Source organism: Hemitrygon akajei, chromosome 14 (assembly GCF_048418815.1).
Source record: "Hemitrygon akajei chromosome 14, sHemAka1.3, whole genome shotgun sequence".
Classification (NCBI taxonomy): Eukaryota; Metazoa; Chordata; class Chondrichthyes; order Myliobatiformes; family Dasyatidae; genus Hemitrygon; species Hemitrygon akajei.
The window spans coordinates 94,964,623-94,984,210 of NC_133137.1; the positions used below are offsets into that span (position 1 = coordinate 94,964,623).

A 19,588-nucleotide genomic window follows, 5' to 3' on the forward strand; every position below is an offset into this window, starting at 1 on the left:
CCAATGACCGCATGGGTTTCCTCAGGGTGCTCATTGCAAAAACGAATCGGTTGGTAAGTTAATTGGTCATTGTAAATTGTTCAGTGATTAGGCTAGGGTTAAATTGGGAGTTGCTGGGCAGTAAGGCCGAAAGGACCTACTCCATGCCATATCTCAATAAATAAATAACTGCTATTTTCACACCTTGATTGTCATTCACTTTTGCATTGCGTAGCCTGGGTTCTGAAAACTCCATTGAGGTGGTCTTCAATTGTGTTACTAAAGAAAAAGTGAAGTAAGATTTACAAAAACAAATTAAGTGTTAATAAAACAAGTAGGCCAGAATAGATCATAGGAGAAGAATTGGCCTATCTAGCCCATTTCATCATGGCTGATTAATTTCCCTTTTAACCTCATTTTTTTTTACACAGAGAGTTGTGAGTGCCTGGAATGACTTGCCAGGGATGGTGGTGGAGGCTAAAACATTAGGGGTATTTAAGAGCCTCTTGGACAGGCACATGGATGAAAGAAAAATAGAGGGTTATGGGGTAGTGTGGGTTTAGTAATTTTTTTAAAAGGATTATATGGGTTGGCACAACATGGAGGGCTGAAGGGCCTGTATTGTGCTGTAATGTTCTATGGTTCATTCTCCCCATAAATAATAGAAATTATAGTACCTTTCTGTGTAGGTCTCTTTAACAATCCTTATACTACCATGATTGCATGCACATTTGGTTACGTAATACTAGTCACGTCAGTTTTTTGCTTTGGCTGATCTCATTGGTTTGTAGATCTTCAGTTCTCTAATGGCCTTTGTTGTTTCGTAGTGCTACCCAGTCAGGTAGGCTACGATAGTGGCCAGGCACTTCAGACTTGGATTATGATGACAATGCATCTTGAGAGCTGCCACAGAGCTAATAACAAGAGAAACATATCTTTAGATTTTCCTTTCTTGTCACACCATTTTTTTCTTTTTCTTTCTTTATCTGCACATTTTCTTTTAAAAAAAGATTCCTTAAGATTGTTACAGCCAGGGGCAGGGGGTGGGTGGGGGGAGAGTAGTGGAGATAAGTTCCCACTACCTATTAAATGCTCCCAATGCTGTGCATCTCAAATAGCCCCTGACAACCAAGTCTAGCTCCTGGCCTTCACATGTAGTTTAACTACTAAACCTTGCAAAACTGTTTCGACAGGAAAAGGGGCAAAGACGGGTTACTGGTGCCTTAAAGCTAGTCACTTTGGGCTGATGGGGCCCGTCAGCCATTTTTTTGCAGTTCATCTAGGAGAAGGAAAACGCTGATCTTAAATCTTCACTACCTTGCAGCTATATCCACTCATGGTGAAGGTTTGGGGAGTAAACCCTGAGGAAATAACTGGAACTGGAGTCCCTAATGCAGTCCTACGTTGACTGGCATCTCCTGCAACAACACTGGTACCAAACTGTATTTGTCCCTATCATTCCTTTGGACTCATCAGCTGCATGGAGAGAGGGAGCCTGCTACATGGGCAGCAGTTTGTTCTCCATATTATACTTTTCTGGCTTGTGTACAGCTGGGATGCAACATTCATGATCGACTCCAACCAAGGGAGGGCCCTTCAAATCTCATGGTTTCCTCTCATTTGAATTCAAGCTGCACGTGCATCTTGCAGGAAGAGAATTCATCGCCATGCCGTAGAGCATTTTAAAAACTATGCATCTATTTCACTTTCTAGCCCAAACTAGTGAAAAGGCTGTCAGTCGTTTATTGCATATTTACAGAGATAATGTCAAAGCTAACAGAAAAAGAAGTACATTCTGAACTTTGTGCATCACTGGGCTAGAATCCAACTTCAGCCAAAATTTGAACACCAGAATGTGGTGACTAGCATTGGCTCAAAACTAACTATAAGAATAACAGTGGACCTAATATTTCAGGCAGATGTTTATATCCAAACTACTGGAGTGCTTTCATTCACAGGCATTTTTGCAGTTGTTCTAGGAAAACCAAAATTTAATGCCTTGGAGGCACCATTTTAGTCAAAATCTTACGGATTTTGGGTTTTGCCAACAGAAACCAATTAAATTTTCCACAAAAGGTTACAATTTGCCATTTCAGTCTTAGTATCAAATGATATGTAGAAAGTTAATTACAGCCTGTCATTTTCAGTGGGAATGAAAGTTTACAATTTTAAAAGAGAAGTAACATTTCTATTTTTAATGTTTATTAACCAATCTTTTAATGCAATGGGGTGGCACGATAACCCACTGGTTAGCGCAACTGCTTTAGCACCAGTGATCACATCAGGGTTTGATGCCTGCTGCTATCTGTAAGGAGTTTACACTTGACTTCCTGTGACCACATGAGTTTCTTCTGGATGCTCTGGTTTCCTTTCACATTCCAAACACGTATGGTTAGGGTTAGTAAGTTGTGGGTATGCTTTGTTGGCTCCAGAAGCGTGGTGACAATTATGGCTGCCCTGCAGAATCCTCGCCGATAAGATGCAAATGAAGCATTTCACTGTATGTTTCTATGTACATGTGACAAATAAAGCTAATCTTAAAGATCTTTATCTTTAACTTTTCCCTGTCTTTTTGTCTTTCTTGCTCTCCCTGTAATACATTCTTCCTGTATCTAATTTGACACTAATTTATACCAAAGTTGCTTTATTCAAACCTTGCACTATATTTCACAATCCTTCAAAGTATGGAAATAGCAGTTAAATGCCAAATGCCCTACATAAGATCTGTGTCATCCCATTTCCATCGATTTGCAGGGCAGAGTATATTCAGTATTAAATGGGCAAGTGAAATTTTTAACCTAAGTTTCCACTTGTATTTTTTTATTGTTTGTTTTCTGATATTTGTGTAGTTTCTCATAAAGCCATATTGAAACACATAATCTCCCGTTTCTTTAATTTCTTAAGAACACAACCACTTTGTGGGAATCAAAAATCCTGACTGAATCTTACATGAATCTATATAGTAATGAATTACTTCCTCATTCTCTTCGTACCACACCCCCTGGACAACCAAGTATGAGTGTTATGCTGATTTTAAAGAAATTAAGTATGTTCGTGAAATCCAGTTCCTGAATTAAGCTTTCACCAGTGAGCTTGACTTGCTCATAGGAATGAAAATCGTTTCACTTTTACAAAGTCATTGTATTTTTATGACATTGCAAATAGATCTATTCTTCAATATGTTATTGGCAATTCCGGACCTTGTGTGTGTTAGTCTTTTAAATTAGTTTTCCAACTGTACAGTAGATCTCTGAAAGCAGCATAATCATTATTACTGTTTCACTGCACTTGAGGCCTCCTGCATTGTTGTGTGCAAAGAGGGAAAATCTAATATATTTGAATTCATTAAAATAATCAAATTCCATCAAAGTAAGTACGTTCATTCAAAAGTATACTTGTTCTTTTACTTTGATTCAACTATTTGCAGGTAGAAAGTCTGTTGCTGCTTTTTTATTATATATTTTGATCATTGTAATTTGTTATTTAGAGCAATTTTACAAAACAATTGGACTGAAGTTATTGATCTGATCTTGAAGCCGCGGCCAGGAGGTAGGAATAATTTGTTGGTAAGCAGATGCAGATTTTAGTAGTCCACACACTAGCTTGGAAAAGTTTGGAAATGTTTAATACTACTTTTGTCTTACCTTTAGCAGAGAGAGGATATCTGGTGAAATGCAGGGAAGAATGGGCTCAAACTAAGGACCCTGAAGCTGCATTAAAAAAGCTTCCTGTGAAAAGGTGTGTGGAAGGACAGTTGCTCCGAGGTCTAGCAAAATATGGAATGAAGAACATTGTCTCTGCATTTGGAATGGTAAGTTTCACCTACATAGTTAGATGGATTATTAACTGATGGTTAAATGGTTTGCTCATGTGAAACATGTTTTTTGAATATCTTTTATCAGTTCATAGAAAGTTATTTTGTTGAGTTTTGATGGAATTTAAGTTTATCTTAAGGAAGAGTATGATGTATTATACTATAGTTAAAAGCTTTTCTTTGATTTTAGTAAAGCTTATGATCCTCTTTCTATTATTGATTACATCTACTCATAAATAATTTTGGATGTCAATTTAAAACAAATCTACATCAAAATTAGGGAAGAAAATTTTTCTTTATTATTTACTAATGTCTTGGATGTCCTTTTTTTAAAAGACATTTGTTATAAATCATTTTCAAGATCTGCTTGTTTAACCCTTTTTTTTTGTTTTTTAGATTCCAAGAAATAATCGATTAATGTACATTCACAGTTATCAGAGCTATGTGTGGAATAACATAGTGAGTAAACGGATTGAAGAATATGGACTTAAAGCAATTCCAGGAGATTTGGTACTGAAAGGAGGTAAATGGGATATTCCTTTAGATTTGCACCAATACAACCCACCAGAATCTGACCTGTATCTGCATGATATACACAGCTAGAAACCAAGAGTCATGCTGCTCTGCTCTGTGCGCCATAAGGTTAGTGATTGTTTGTACACATAGAGCACTTCCAGTCTTGTGTACATGAAGAGTTCTGTTAAATATAACAGTAATTATAGTTCTTTTCATATTTCTCTCATGGCATAAAGAAAGACCATGCAGAACATTCCCAAAGTACCATTTCCCCATTTATTTTCTCACAACCTATTTTATCTCACGTTCATCAGTGTTCCCCTAATCCTCCTTCCATTCACCTCCATGAGGTAATTTACAGTCACCAATTAATCTACTAATACATCTTTGGGAGGAAATTTATGTGGTTACAGGTAGAATATGCCAACTCCAGAGAGACAGCACCTGAGGTCAGAATCAAAACTGGGTTGTAGGAGATATGAGGCACCAGGACAATCTGATGTGCTGCTATGTTATCTAGTGTTAGCAAAGGTACTGCTCTTTGCATAAAGGCAAATTGGTATGGGACTGAAGACATACACAGTCCAGACTTTAAAAGGAAGTAAATTTTCCTAAGGAAAGTCATTGAAACAATTTATAAACTTCTACTGAGTCAGACTGGTCATGTTAATAAGACTTACACAAGGTTGATACATACCATGTCTTAGGTAAGCGCTACCTTCTGATACTGATTTCGTATCTCTTTCTGTAATAGTTTCAAGGGTCTGTTGCCCTTTTCTCCAAATTGTGCAATAGTTTTATTAATTTCCACCTTAAAGTCAAATTGTTATATTTTTAGTATTATCTGGAACCAAGAACCAAGCTGTAATATGTAGGAAATAAAAACTGTTTGTTTTATTGATCTTCAGGAACAGCAGTTCCAATTCAGGAATCTGATGTACAGAATTATACCATACATGATGTGGTGTTGCCCTTGCCTGGATTTGATGTTCTCTATCCAAAACACAAAAGTAAGTTATTTGGAAGACTTAATTCCTTTGTATGTGTTTCCACCTAATGATAAAGTACAACTTTTAGATTTCGCCAAAAAGCTGTAGTTTGAATAAATTGGATAAATCAATGTAATTGATATGCCCCTTCCACAAAATGAGAGTAAATACTGTACCTTCATTTTCTTAGCTTCTGGTTTTGACTACAGCATTTAGGGGGAATTTTTCTTCAACTAATAAAGCAGAAAGATAATAATCTTCATGTCACTGTATTTCATTTTGTTATATTACTATTTTTTAAATTTTTTTCCACTTACAGAGGTGATTCTCTGAAATCCTCGGCCCTAGGGGTTGTGAATGCTAGATCACTGGGGGAATTTGAAGAGGAAATAGATAAAACTTTGAAAGATTAGAGAACTGAGGGCCATGGGGAATTGGCACAGAAGATGAAATGACACATGAAGCAGATTAGCAAATCTATCCAAAGTTTACATGAGATTACTGACATTCACAGTGTTACTGCTGCAATCATAGAGCCAGGGACTTTACCAACTATTAGCCCACTTTAATCTACCCACTCTCGGTTACTATTTGTAATTTGCTGCTTTTTGTTACCATGTATATTGCCAATGTTAATACAGAAGGAGCCTTTCCTCTGTGTGAGTGTGTGGGAAAGAGGGAAAGTAAAACTAGTGGAAATCTATTATAAATATAGCCTGACAGGCACATTGTGGTAGTGAATTCTTTGTAGCCTGACCAAACATAGAGATTTTGCTGTTGGAACAGCATTTGGCAGTATCAAACATTTTCCTTTTTTATGGATTTCCTTTTGAACCATTCTTGGGATGTGGATGTAGTGTTGGATTCTGGAGTTTAAATCCAAGTTTCTTTCAGAAATCAAGAAAGAGGCACAAAACTTGTTGCTTCACAATCATTTTATTAAGAGTTGATAGAACAAAGAGAAATTGAACTGATAATGACAAAGAGAGAGACTGCAAAGGTGGCACCTAGCCTTGAACAGCTATTTTTATACCACAGAAATGAGAGACATCCCATTCAAATCTACAGATAAGTATTAACGAATTAAAAAACACATATTCAATGCTGCAGTGCAAAGAAGCTTCCAGAGCTTTCCAGAATTATACTTTATATAGCCACTAGAGGCAAGCAAATATTCAAAAAAGGCGAGTAACAAATTCAAAGAAGCATATTCACTTTAAAAAAAAAACATATATATAGTCCAAGGCCCTGAGCGACAATGTCCGACAATCGATGATACAGGCTCTTGGCACTATACAGACACATACAATCCAGCCTGTTATTCCACCGCTCGAACACGGGAGGGCAGCACCAACAGGCGAGATCAGGCACTACATAAAACACAAGCAGATAATTAATTGTTAAACTGCAAAGAAAATAACAATTAAACAGTCTAAGAATTAAACAGTTGAATGCAACAATACTGATGTGGTCATGCATACGGCCCATTGTTGGTTGAAGGGTGTGTTGGTGAGCGTGTAAGTTTTGAAACTCTGCAGTCATTGTAGCAATCATATTTGCAAAATGCTATTTAAGTAGGAATATTGCCTGGTAACAATTCAGGTTTAAGAGGCTGGATGAGATGTGACTTGGAGAATGTTAGAGTTGATTGTGTTGCTATTCTTGTGCGTTTCCAGAAGTTACATATATGTCTGTATATTTATATTTGAAGTTGGGAAAGCCTATGAAGAAATGATGGCTGCTGATAGCTTGGATATAAATAATATGAGACACAAAATTAGAGATTATTCATTATCAGGAGCATACAGGAAAATCATTATTCGTCCTCAGAATGTTACCTGGTGAGTATAAAAATTGAATACATTTTAATAAAAAATTACAGCAATGCCAAATGTCGAATAACTGATCTTGCAATCATTTATAATGTTTGAAATGCACAACGTTGTTATTCCTTCCTATGCTAAACAAAGTTTAGTCATGTGCATTTAGACTTAATAGGATTTCTTATCAGCAGATTCCCTGTGCCTTTGCTCATAGTAAATCAACAGAGTGAGCTGGAAAAGAATTATAGGAATTAATCATGACAGTTATAGGAAATACCTACCATATACAATACTCCAAATGTATTGCAGCAGATACTCTGATTATGTCTCTCTGACGTTTTTAAATTGAAAATGCCAAAAGTAGAAATTGTCAAGAAGATACACTGCCATTAACTTTGCATGTCACCTTTATGGTTTCCTTTACGTCACAGAACATCATAGCGCCAACTGCCAACATGCCCATCATTTTGAAATTAAAGCTGTATCCATGTCCGAGCCTCTTAGAATTTCTCATTGTCTTAAACCTTTAGGCGGTTTTGTAATGCCTGTAATATTTAGGGTGAATCCATTTCTGTTTGCTCTCCATGATTCATGTAACTAAGCACCTTAAGGAAGGTTAAATTTCAGTCCCTCCCCACTGGAGAACTGTCTTCAAACAACTATATTTATATCTGTCAAATTCTATACACTGGTTTTTCACAATATATAAATCTTTTCAGAATTCTTCTGGGTTCACTTTTGTTCATTAGTGATAACTAATCATTTCCATTTACTGTGAACTGAAAGAATGCTTCTATTTACACAGCAGCTTTAATGTAGCAAAATATCCCAGGACTTTCACATTTGTTAGCAAATTGAATACTGAGCTGCAAAATGGGTAAAAGAGTCTGATGTGCGTTAACAGTATGAGAAGCAGAGTTCTGGGTAATCTGAAATGTACAGTTGGGCTGGGATTGGGTGGAATAGACCTATAAGTAGATTATAGTCATCAAATCTGAAGATAATTAAAAAGTGGAAGCATTAACATGAGATGGGGGAAGGGCCAAGTTGGGTAGTGCTGAATTAGAAATGGACAGTCTTGGTGATGATGTAACTACTTAGTCTGAAGCTCATTTTGAATCAGATCTCATATCAAGGCTGGAAACAATCTGGAGCCAAGAAGATGGATTGTTCAGCAATGAGAGGTGAGACAAAAACTAGCATCTTCATGTCAAAAAATGGTGGTGCGCTTGGACAGATCAGCTACTCCAGCTCCAATCAACAGTGAAATTTCTTGTCCTGTCCGTCTTTTCTATGACCAAAAAACACTTCTGATCATAAAGAACCTCTTCTTTGTGGTGGCGTGTTGGGGAGGAAGCATTAAGAAGAGGGACGCCTCACGTCTTAATAAGCTGGTAAGGAAGGCGGGCTCTGTCGTGGGCAAAGTACTGGAGAGTTTAACATTGGTAGCTGAGCGAAGGGCGCTGAGTAGGCTACGGTCAATTATGGATAACTCTGAACATCCTCTACATAGCACCATCCAGAGACAGAGAAGCAGTTTCAGCGACAGGTTACTATCGATACAATGCTCCTCAGACAGGATGAAGAGGTCAATACTCCCCAATGCCATTAGGCTTTACAATTCTACCGCCAGGACTTAAGAACTTTTTAAAAGCTATTATTAATGCTTTTTGAGATAGTGATTTAGATGCATATCATATTTTTTACTGAGTTAAGTATTGTATGTAATTAGTTTTGCTACAACAAGTGTATGGGACATTGGAAAAAAAGTTGAATTTCCCCATGGGGATGAATAAAGTATCTATCTATCTATCTATCTATCTAAAATCTCCAATGCCACCTCACAGGTGAGCACAAGAACGGAATAACTCGGAGAGCAGGCCCTCGCACTGTTACCTACTTCAGCTACTCGGGGAAGTCAACAGTACCGGTGCGTGAGAGTGCAGAAGTGCAGTAAACGTGCTGGTATTCAAGTAAGACAAAAGTGGATCCCTGCAGGCCTGCACGGCCAACGATTCTACTCCCTGACATTTGATCACAAGAGACTAAGATGGATTACCTGCGTCTGCATCTGAACCGGCGGGAGATGAACTGCTGCACACTTGTGCTGAGTGAAACGTGGCTCCAGGACACTACTCCAGCTAGAAGGCTTAACCTTCTTTTGGGCGTACAGAAATGCTGCAACCCCTGGCAAGACATCAGTAAGAACTGGTGTGTGAACGCCTTGGTAGTTACAGCCTGCTGCTCACTGCAGATGGAGTTGTTTATGGTAAAGTGGAGGACCTTCTACTTACCAAGGAAGTTCACTACCATTGTGATTATTGCTGCACTTCCCCCACCCCCCATGCTAGTGCTGGGGAAGAGTTGCAGGAACCTTACAGCAGTATCTGCAACCCTGAAGCCACTCACTCCAATGGTGACTTCGTTGTTGCTGGTGACTACAATCATGTCAACTTAAAAATGGTCCTGCCAAAGTTCTGTCAGCATGTCAACTTCAAAACCAGAGGAAAGAACATATTACACCTGGTTTAGACCAACATTCATGGAGCCTACAAGGCTGTCTCCCGCCTTCACCTCAGATACTCAGACCACATATCCATTTTGCTAATCTCTACATACATACCACTGGTTAAACAGGAAGGTACAGGTCAACCGCTCTCCATTGCACATCAATGGCTCTGTCGTGGAGGGAGTGAAGAGCACAAAGTTCCTTTCTGTGGAAATTGAGGCATGAGAGGCCCCCCATCCCCATTCTAACAACTTTCTATAGGAGCATCATTGAGTGTCCTGTCTTGTTGCATCATTCTGTGGTACAGAAACTGCAAAGCATCAGACCACAAGACCCGACTGAGGATAGTAAAAACCTCCAAGAGAATCTCCCCTTTTGTGATATTTTCAGGTGTATTGCGGACAAGGCCCAAAGCATTGTTAAGGATCCCTACCGTCCATCCCACAGTCTCTTTGACCCAGTACCATTAGCAAGGAGGTACAGAAGCATCAAGACTAGGATTGCCAGACTGGGTTACAGCTTCTTTCCTCAGGCTGTGAGACTAATGAATACCCTGCTACTACCGAGGTCTTGTCATTAGGACACTAGGCTGTTTACAGTTTACCTGTGCTGCCCATTAGAAGATTTTGAATTAGCTTTTTATTTATGGTGATATTTTGGTGTATGTGATGTATGTTTTCAAATCAAATCAAGATTAATTATCATTCAAGTCATACATAAATCACTGAATGCGACAGCGTTCCTTTGGGGGCCAAGGTGCAAAGAATTCAAAAATAGCAAGCAAATATTCAAAAAACAAGTGAGTAACAAATTCAAAGAAGCATATTCACTTAAAAAAAAACATATATATAGTCCAAGGCCTTGAGTGACAAAGTCCCAATCGGTGGTACAGGTTTCCTGGCAGTGTTCAGGCACATACAATCCAGCCTGTCATTCCACCTATCGAACACAGGAGGGCAGCACCAACAGGCGAGACCAGGCCCCAGCCAAGCTCAACCATGCTGTTGTGCTTTTGCATCCCTCACCTGGTCTGCAGCAGCAGGCAAGCCCAAGGCTTTTGGCCTGGTTAGAAACATAGAAAACCTACAGCACGATACAGGCCCTTCGGCCCACAATGCTGTGCCAAACGTGTACTTTAGAAATTACCTAGGGTTATCCATAGCCCTCTATTTTTCTAAGCTCCATGTACCTATCCAGGAGTCTGTTAAAAAACCCTATCGTATCCGCCTCCACCACCATTTCTGGCAGCCCATTCCACGCACTCATCAGTCTCTGCGTAAAAATAACTTACTCCTGACATCTCCTCTGTATCTGCTCCCAACCACCTTAAAACTGTGTCCTCTCGTGTTAGCCATTTCAGCCCTGGGAAAAAGCCTCTGGCAATCCACATGATCAATGCCTCTCATCATCTTATACAGCTCTATCAGGTCACCTCTGTCACTCCAAGGAGAAAAGGCTGAGTTCACTCAACCTATTCTCATAGGGCATGCTCCCCAATCCAGGTAACATCCTCGTAAATCTCCTCTGCACCCTTTCTATGGCTTCCACATCCTTCATGTAGTGAGGCGACCAGAACTGAGCATATGAGGTGCAAGTGAGGTCTGACCTATGTAGCTGTAACATTACCTCTCAGCTCTTAAACTCAATCCCACGTTTGATGAAGGCCAATGCACCATATGCCTTCTTAACCACAGAGTCAATCTGCGCTGCAGCTTTGAGTGTCCTATGGACTCAGATCCCAAGATCCCTCTGATCCTCTTCACTGCCAAGAGTCTTACCATTAATACTATATTCTGCCATCATGTTTGACCTACCAAAATGAACCACCTCACACTTACCTGGGTTGAACTCATTCTGCCACTTCTCAGCCCAGTTTTGCATCCTATCGATGTCCCACTATAATCTCTGACAGCCCTCCACACTATCCACAACACCCCCTACCTTAGTGTTATCAGCATATTTATTAACCCATCCCTCCACTTCCTAATCCAGGTCATTTATAAAATTCACAAAGAGAAGGAGTCCCACACCACTGGTGACCGACTTCCATGCAGAATATGACTCGTCTACAACCACCCTTTGCCTTCTGTAAACAAGCCAATTCCGAATCCAGAAAGATTCTGCCTCTCAGAATCTTCTCCATCAACTTACCAACCACTGAAGAAAGACTCACTGGTCTATAATTTCCTGGGCTATCTCTGTTCTCTTTCTTGAATAAGGGAACAACATTCGCAACCCTCCAATCCTCTGGAACCTCTCCTGTTCCCATTGATGATATAAAGATCATTGCCAGAGGCTCAGCAGTCTCCTCCTTTGCCTCCCACAGTAGCCTGGGGTACATCTCATCTGGTCCTGGAAACTTATCCAACTTGATGCTCCAAAAGCTTCAGCACATTCTCTTTCTTAATGTCTATATGCTCAAGCTTTTCAATCCGCTTGTAGTTCTTACTCCAGCCGAGGCTACATAGTTCCCATGTCGACTCTCCCTCCACCAGACAAGGGTAACAGGCCTGCAGCAGCTTACATTGTCACTGTCCAACAATGTCTTGTGATTGCAAGTGAAATGCCTGAGACAATCTTCCACGGTTATACTGTGCCAACTCAGATGCAACATGGTCTACAGCCAGGTTAGCTCCTCCGATATCCCAACCATCTCCTTTCCCAATATCCCGACTGGCTCCTTTGACACCTTGGCTGGCTCCTTCTCCTCCATCCCAGCCTTGGCCGACTCCGCAGTTGACACCAGTCCAGCTACTCCAATCATTGAGCAGCTCACTGATGGAGTAGCCCTGCGGTTCCTGATGTTCTTGGAGTAGAATTGTCTTTGGATTCTAAAAACAAAACATATTTTACAAAGATAAAAAGCATCCATGATTGGTCTCTGAGAGACCTCTGTATTCACATGCGCCTCCATCTTACCCAGAAATCCAGTGGTCCAGAGGAATGTTATTTCATTTGGTTATATATATGTACAGTCAGATGACAATAAACTTGAACTTGAACATTAATGTTCTCAGCATATGGTCTGCAGAAATATTTGCTCATCTAGTAAATTGGATAAGTATTAATTGAGAGACACTGGGGTAATCATGGTAAGTTAGAGCTAGGTGTTGAAGTCTATATTGAGAATCTGGGTCTATGTTTATGAAATAACTAATTACTAATTATGGATCCTTGAGGCTTACTAGAAATGACTGTGGATGGGGGATGAAAAGCTGGGCAGCGTATTGAACAGCTAATAGAGGTGCTGCCTCACAGCTTCAATGACTTTATTCAATCTATATCTCTGGTGCTGTCTGTGGAATTTGCCCACTTCTCCCTGCACTTGTGTTTCTTCCAGGTGCCCTATGGTTCTTCACTTGTCTCAAAGACATGCAGATTTCTAGATTAATTGGCTGTCAATCGCTCCTAGTGTATAGGTGAACGGTAGCATCTGTGGAGTGTTGAAGTGCCTGTAGAGAGACGAAAGAGCTTATGATAAGTATAAATAGAAGCGTGACTTTTCAGTGCACATTTGGTTTCCAAAGGCTATGTCACTCTTTATAACACTAATAGTGATTGAAAGCCATCTGCTGCTATAAACAGATGAAATACAACAAGTATAGTAATGTTCAAAAGTTGGTAACAGTGAAGTAATATGGGAGAATGGTGTATTCAGTTTGTTGCGGCTAGATAAAGAGGAATAGCCACATAATTGATCTTTGGCCACCCACCTCCTCAATGGGCAACATTGCTGCTGCTTGTTCTCTGTTCCACTGTTCTGAACGTTGCACACCCAACTGCTTTGGTTGTCCAATCTATAATAGCAGGTGACGGTTATTCTTGTATCAGTTTATAATGAAAGGAAGCTGTAAATTTGGCAATTTTAATACTAAGAGGCTAAAAAGGTGCACTTCATCAATAGAAGTTGCAGTTCTGTCCCTCTTGGCCTAGAGTCCATATTAGTACAAGGTGCAAGTTAATTAGTTGCAGGCTGCCTAGAATTTGACAAATGGAGCTTAGCCAGTGTACCTTTGGAGGTTAAGGATGCATTTTAGAATCTTAGTTAAACTGGCCCCAGGTTTTCTTAGGACATACAATGGTATAGCACAGGAAAAGATTGAGCTGTACTAATTAAATTAGTAAGTAAATGCCCAAATAAATTAATTCCCTTTGCCTACTCAATTAACCTAAGACTTTTGGTTAAGATCATGCTTGCTGCCAAATGCATGCGATAGTTCACTGGAAGTTCAAATGGAAAGAAATTTGACTAAAACATCACTAAAGGCACCTTTTCTGGGATAAATTGTGTTAAATTATCACTGCATACAGTGAGGAGAGGTCAGGGCAAAGGAGTTCTGATGCCTGTACAACTGGCTTGGGTGTAAGGTTGGATTGCTCTGGGCGCCAAGCTGGTTTGAAGAGCTTGAGAGTCGATTTGGGCTGGCAGGTGAAATCTGGGTCCAGAGCAATCTGCTGGGTTGTGTGACTTCAGTCCTGAGCCCATTTGTAGCGGCCGGGTCCTAGTGAGAGGCATAATCTGCTGCTTAGACATCTTAAATGCCAGCCCATATTGAAGGCGAGAGCTCTCCACAATGTTCAATCTTTTCTCCGGGCCACCAGAGCCTTTTGCTACAGCGGTTCCCAGGTTCAGTGCGAGGTACGATCCGTTGTTTGACCAATTTAAACACCGACCAGATAGACTGAAAAGACAGGGTGTTGGGATCCAAGGTGAGAGCAGATCTCACTTGCTCTCTGCAATGGCCACTCCCCTCTTCAAGGCACTGCCCTGGCTGCTGTTCTCCATGCCCTCTAATATGATGAACTGATAAGCAAGGCTTTGGGCCTACTCCGGGCCCAGATCTGAGGACTCAGTTTGGTTCAGGATGTTGTTTGCATGATATGTGTTTGCATTCCCTTTCTCTTGTGCATTGGGTCTTTTTATTCATATTTTTAAAAAATTGGGTTTCTAGCTTTGTGGCTGCCTGTAAACAAACAAATCTCAAGATGTATAATTTATACATTCTTTGATAATAAACGTACTTTGACAATGTCCACCCACATTCATGTGCCTATCCAAGAGCCTCTTTTAATTCTCTATCATATATGCCCCTGCCACAACCCCAGGCAACACATCTCGGGCAACCAACACTCCATTTAATCTTAAATGCATAAATTAGGTATCTTAACCCTGGGGAAATATGATACTAGCAATCCACTCCTAATCGTATAAACCTTTATTGGAGCTCCCCTCACCCTCTGCCATCCAGAGAAAATAACCCACATTTGTTGAACCTCAAAACTCCCAAGATTTTGTTTATTGTCTCTCTGAAGAGATAAGAAAGAGACAGAAATGGAGTGCAAAGCTGTACCACTGTATATGTAGTGGGCTTTGTTCTTTTTATTAATATTTATAGAATACCTCAAGCTGCAAAATTACTTTCCTATTTTCTGGTTACTGAAACAAATTGTTTTGGGAATTTTTACTTCATAGGGAGATTCTAGCCTATGATGATAAAAAAATTCCTTTGGTTCAGACTGATGTGGAAAAGCTGGAAGGTGTACCTTTGCCAAAATCTTCCGAAGGTATGTTGAACATTGACTTGGAAATGGATCTTGATATAAGAATTTAAATAATGTTCAGTGTATTCTCTAACACGGAAAGGCAAAAGGCTTCTTTTTCTCATTGCATCTAATTCCTCATTGCTGATGTTCTTGCATTTTTCTCAGCTTTAGCACTATGAATGTTGCTCTGTGTTTAGTCTATGTAATCACTGACAGAAAATATTTGGATCTAGAACATTAAACTGGGCTTATTCCTATACTCATTCAGTATATACACCCTTAGGTGATATTTGATTCCAGTCAGAGTGGGTTCTCTGATCTGTTTTCTTATTCCAACCTGCAGACACAAAAAGGCCAGTTTTGTATTCCAGTGGCTAGGATTTTTTTTTTGTCTTTGCTGTGCAACTATAAGTGGACATACCCAGATGGTCTAAGACAGAAATCATTTAATTGAAGTATGTTCATATCCTATATCTACAGTCCATCAAATTTAGAAAGAAACACTGGTAACAATTCATGATAGAAGAACAGATTGAGTGTCTGAATTTAGTGCAAAGAATAAATCCCCACCTGTCAACCAACACCCCTCTTCCAACCAAACAGAAATAGAAATAAACTTTCTAAATATGAAAGGTAAAAGTAAAAAATGTGATGGTGCACTGACTTCTTAACTGGATGAATGAAGCTTCGACAACATTCAATTCACTTTATATGTCATGCTAAATATGTATTTCTTCCACCAGTGGCAAACATTGGTTTATTACCATCAACAAACTGCACTGCAGATTCTCACTTCACAGTATTTTCAAAAACATGGACTCAGGTAATGAGAAATATATGGGCAAAAAGGAAAGGGACTGGATCCAAGTTGTTCTCTAGATGCCAAATTTTCTGACTTGAAATTAAATTGCTCTACTTTCATTGTTGCTGGGTTTGGAGTCCTGCAACTTCCTACATGGTCAGTGATAACCTGAGAGACTGCAATAGTTCAAGAAGACAATTTACCATGATCTTCTTGAGGGCAGTGAGGGGTGGGAGGTAAATTTTACCGCCGAGGAAAAAATCAAAGGGTAATAATCAATGTTTCAGTGGTTTCAGATCATGTGACTGAGACTTCTGTGTTTTTTTAAAATAAATTTAATCATAATTATTTCTTATTGCAGATGGTAAATTCAAAGCATTGAAAATGGATTTCTCACTTCCTCCCTCTACTTATGCGACTATGGCAATTCGAGAGGTACTCAAAATGGATACAAGCATCAAAAATCAAACTCAGCTAAACACAGTCTGGTTACGATAACCTGGAACATATATCTATATGGTTTTTTTAACAGCCACTGAAATGTATAAGGAGGTTCTACTTTTATTTAGCTTGTTATGTGACTGAAAATCTTTTAGATTTGTTTTATTAACCTTCAAGGGTTGATTTTATTTTTCACATTTGTAAAACTTAACGACTTTTAAGTGCAAAATGACATCGATCAATAAATATTTAGTATTATAACAGCTTGTTTTCTTGCAGTTTTATTTGTAATGATTGTATTTTCTGTATCAGTATTAAAATAAGCAGTTTTAGATATAATAAATTAAAATGATTTTCAAGGTATAATGTCTGGATTTTTAATCATACAGCAAGAAGAATTTTGAAATAGTCCAGCAGCCATTTATCTGGTCTCATTCCATTGTTATCTGCAGCTAACCACTGAGAGCTTGTATAAATGAGACCTACATGAAAAATTTGAAAGACTTTCTGTTCTTACCATGAGACAAATACCAGACCCTATACACTACAATCAGTTTTGAGAAATGGATTTGTAGGCAGTGAGATGGTGCATTGCCAATATGTTTTAGGTCTATGATGAAGATTAGTGATCTTGACTCTTCGCACAATGGGTAATTCCAAAACTTCTCCAAAATTCAGAAATGATAAACAAGCGTAGAGAAGTGGATTACGGTTAATTAGGCCATTGGTTAATTGGGGCAGCCACTTATTTGGGACATCTTTAAAGAACAAAAGTTAATTGAGAAAATAGCTAGGATTCCTTTTGTTTATTTGGGACACTATATCACTTAATTGTTGCCAAACGGTTTCTAGAAAGCGTCAGTCATATACACTTGGGTGGCGTTAGACACTACATCATGCTTGGAGTGAATAGTTTTAAATAACATCAGTTGAGTGTGCTTATGTTATCTATTTTGGCCAATGGTACCGATTCAAATCGTAGTGAATTTTGATAATTTTGTATTTTGACTTTAAATCAAGTTTCAGACCTTTGCGAAGATGCCATGTAAAGATTTGACACTAGCTGAAAAAATTACCCTACTGCACCAAATGAAAAGCCATCTACCTAACACCATTTATCATCAGCTGGCAGAGATAACTGGAATTCTGAAATCTACAATTGCATCCTTGATACATCAGTAAGATAAACTGAGAGAGGAATGGGCATTACATGACAGACAACAGGGAACATTATCCAGACTAGGTGTCTCTGCTGATTTAGTCAATCAAAAGAACACAGCAGCGTAACGTACATTGGATGAATTCCTCCATCGATAACTATTGGGAACTAATGCACAGCTTTATAGTACTGTAGTAGTATTGATAGTGTTCTAAGTTGTTCTGAATTTGTTTAAATATATGATTTGTTACTCAATAAAATAGTAGTTTGACTTTTTTATACCTTTTTAACTACTTCTGTTAATTGGGGCAGCTGCTTAATTGGGCCAAAATGTACGCTCCTGGTGTGTCCCGATTAACCAGAATCCACCATATCTGTAATGGAAGGAGTGCGATGAAGGCTCACCATATTGACTGCTAGAATATTGGAAGGGGTGTGGGGGGTGTTATATGGACAGACTAAGTAAAATTTTACCTCCTTGAGTTCAGAAGCATGACAATGCTGAGTATTTAAAAGACAGAGTAGATGGTTACATATTTAGATATAGAGGGGTGTGGGTTCAGTGCAAGAAAAGGGGTACTAAGACTCCAGACTTTTTAACCCCCTGAGAATTTGGTAGTGAACTGTTGTATTGCACCCCTTCAGCCTTTAACGTGAAGTCAAGAGTTAGTAGAGTTCCAGGATTTAGACCCAACAATGAAAAGCAGCAAAATATTTTCAAAACAGGATGATGTTGTGACTGAGAAGGGAAGCTTCAAATGTTGTTGTTCTCATGCACCTACTGACTTCTCATGCAATTCCTGATATTATATGGACTGAATTGAACTGACAATAGAGTTAGCTTCTGTAATGTGGGAATTTAAGGAGGAAATCAAGATGTATTAACCACTTGATATATCTTGTTGAACAAATGCTTTGTTCTTGTCATTAGCAATAAAATGCTGGATCGTTGGGGATCTGGATATTCTTGGACTCAGAGGAAGTTGTTAAAATATCTGATTTGAGGTATTTAAACTACTGATAGAGTGACACTCTTGGCCACAAAATTGAAGGTAATTCATGAAAAACCAAAGTGAAATGAATTGTCTTTATGCAATGGTTAACATCTGGAATGCACCACTAGTGGATGTGAATTCAGACATTGTATTGCAACAGAAAACTGATAAGTACCTCTGGTAAGATGGCAGCATGTTCAGACACAGCAGCTTCTATGTGGTCAACCAAAGGTGTTACTGTCCTTTTTTAAAGTGCATATATTATGATTGCAAGAGCCTGCTAGACATTAAAAAGTTAAAGTACTGCAGGTCTACTCCCATCAGCGAGTTTCTCATTGGAGGAGAAACTGAATGAGCTGGACTTGATAAGGACCATGATGCTGCCTGCGACAGAGGTGTGCAGTCTTAACAGTGAGTGCTTGTCTCGGTTGTTTTTCTTGTGATCGCAAGACCTGTTGGGCGTTGGTGGTGTGGAATACTGCAAGTCCAATTCATTTGTTTATTGGCGAACAGCAAGGGAGCTGCATGGCCCTGGTTGTAGTAAAGACTTGGCCTTAAGCTGTGGTGTTCCCTGGTTGCACCGGCACAAGGGAAGGCATCAAATGTGGGTACTCTGCCAGAGTGCTGGAGGTGGTGTGGTGTCCATGCTGCAGTTGTTGCTGTCCCTCAGTGTTCACTCAGCAGTAGAGTCTGCAGACTACTGCAACTTTCATGGAGTCAGACTATAATTTTTTGTGTGACTATTTTATTCCTATCTTATATGTGCCTTATGCTGTGTATGACTGTCAGTACTGTGTTTTGTACCTTGGCCCCGGAGGAACGCTGTTTCATTTGGCTGCATTCATGAGTATTCATGTATGGTTGAATGACAATTAAACTTGAACTTGAAAGTTAAAAAAAATGCAAAACTAGGTAGTAGAGTGAATAGGAGTGGAACTGCTAAATTGCTTTTGCACATTACCAGCACGAACTCAGTCAGCCACATAATGTTCTTCCATGTTATGAACTTCTCTGAGA

General features: G+C 39.2%; 1 protein-coding gene across 2 annotated transcripts in view; it reads left to right on the plus strand.

Moving 5' to 3' along the window:
- pus7 (pseudouridine synthase 7) overlaps window positions 1-16,783 on the plus strand; it is a 60,306-nt gene extending 43,523 nt beyond the window's left edge. The window contains exons 10-16 of one of the 2 annotated variants that reach the window (XM_073066675.1): window positions 3,467-3,528; window positions 3,630-3,790; window positions 4,190-4,316; window positions 5,218-5,319; window positions 7,010-7,139; window positions 15,104-15,195; window positions 16,338-16,783. In XM_073066675.1, coding sequence (XP_072922776.1) covers window positions 3,467-3,528; window positions 3,630-3,790; window positions 4,190-4,316; window positions 5,218-5,319; window positions 7,010-7,139; window positions 15,104-15,195; window positions 16,338-16,474 — 811 coding nt within the window. In that variant the 3' untranslated portion in view covers window positions 16,475-16,783. The remainder of the gene's footprint in view (window positions 1-3,466; window positions 3,529-3,629; window positions 3,791-4,189; window positions 4,317-5,217; window positions 5,320-7,009; window positions 7,140-15,103; window positions 15,196-16,337) is intronic. The other variant, XM_073066676.1, reaches the window with a different exon arrangement.
- The last annotated feature ends 2,805 nt before the right edge of the window (window positions 16,784-19,588 follow it).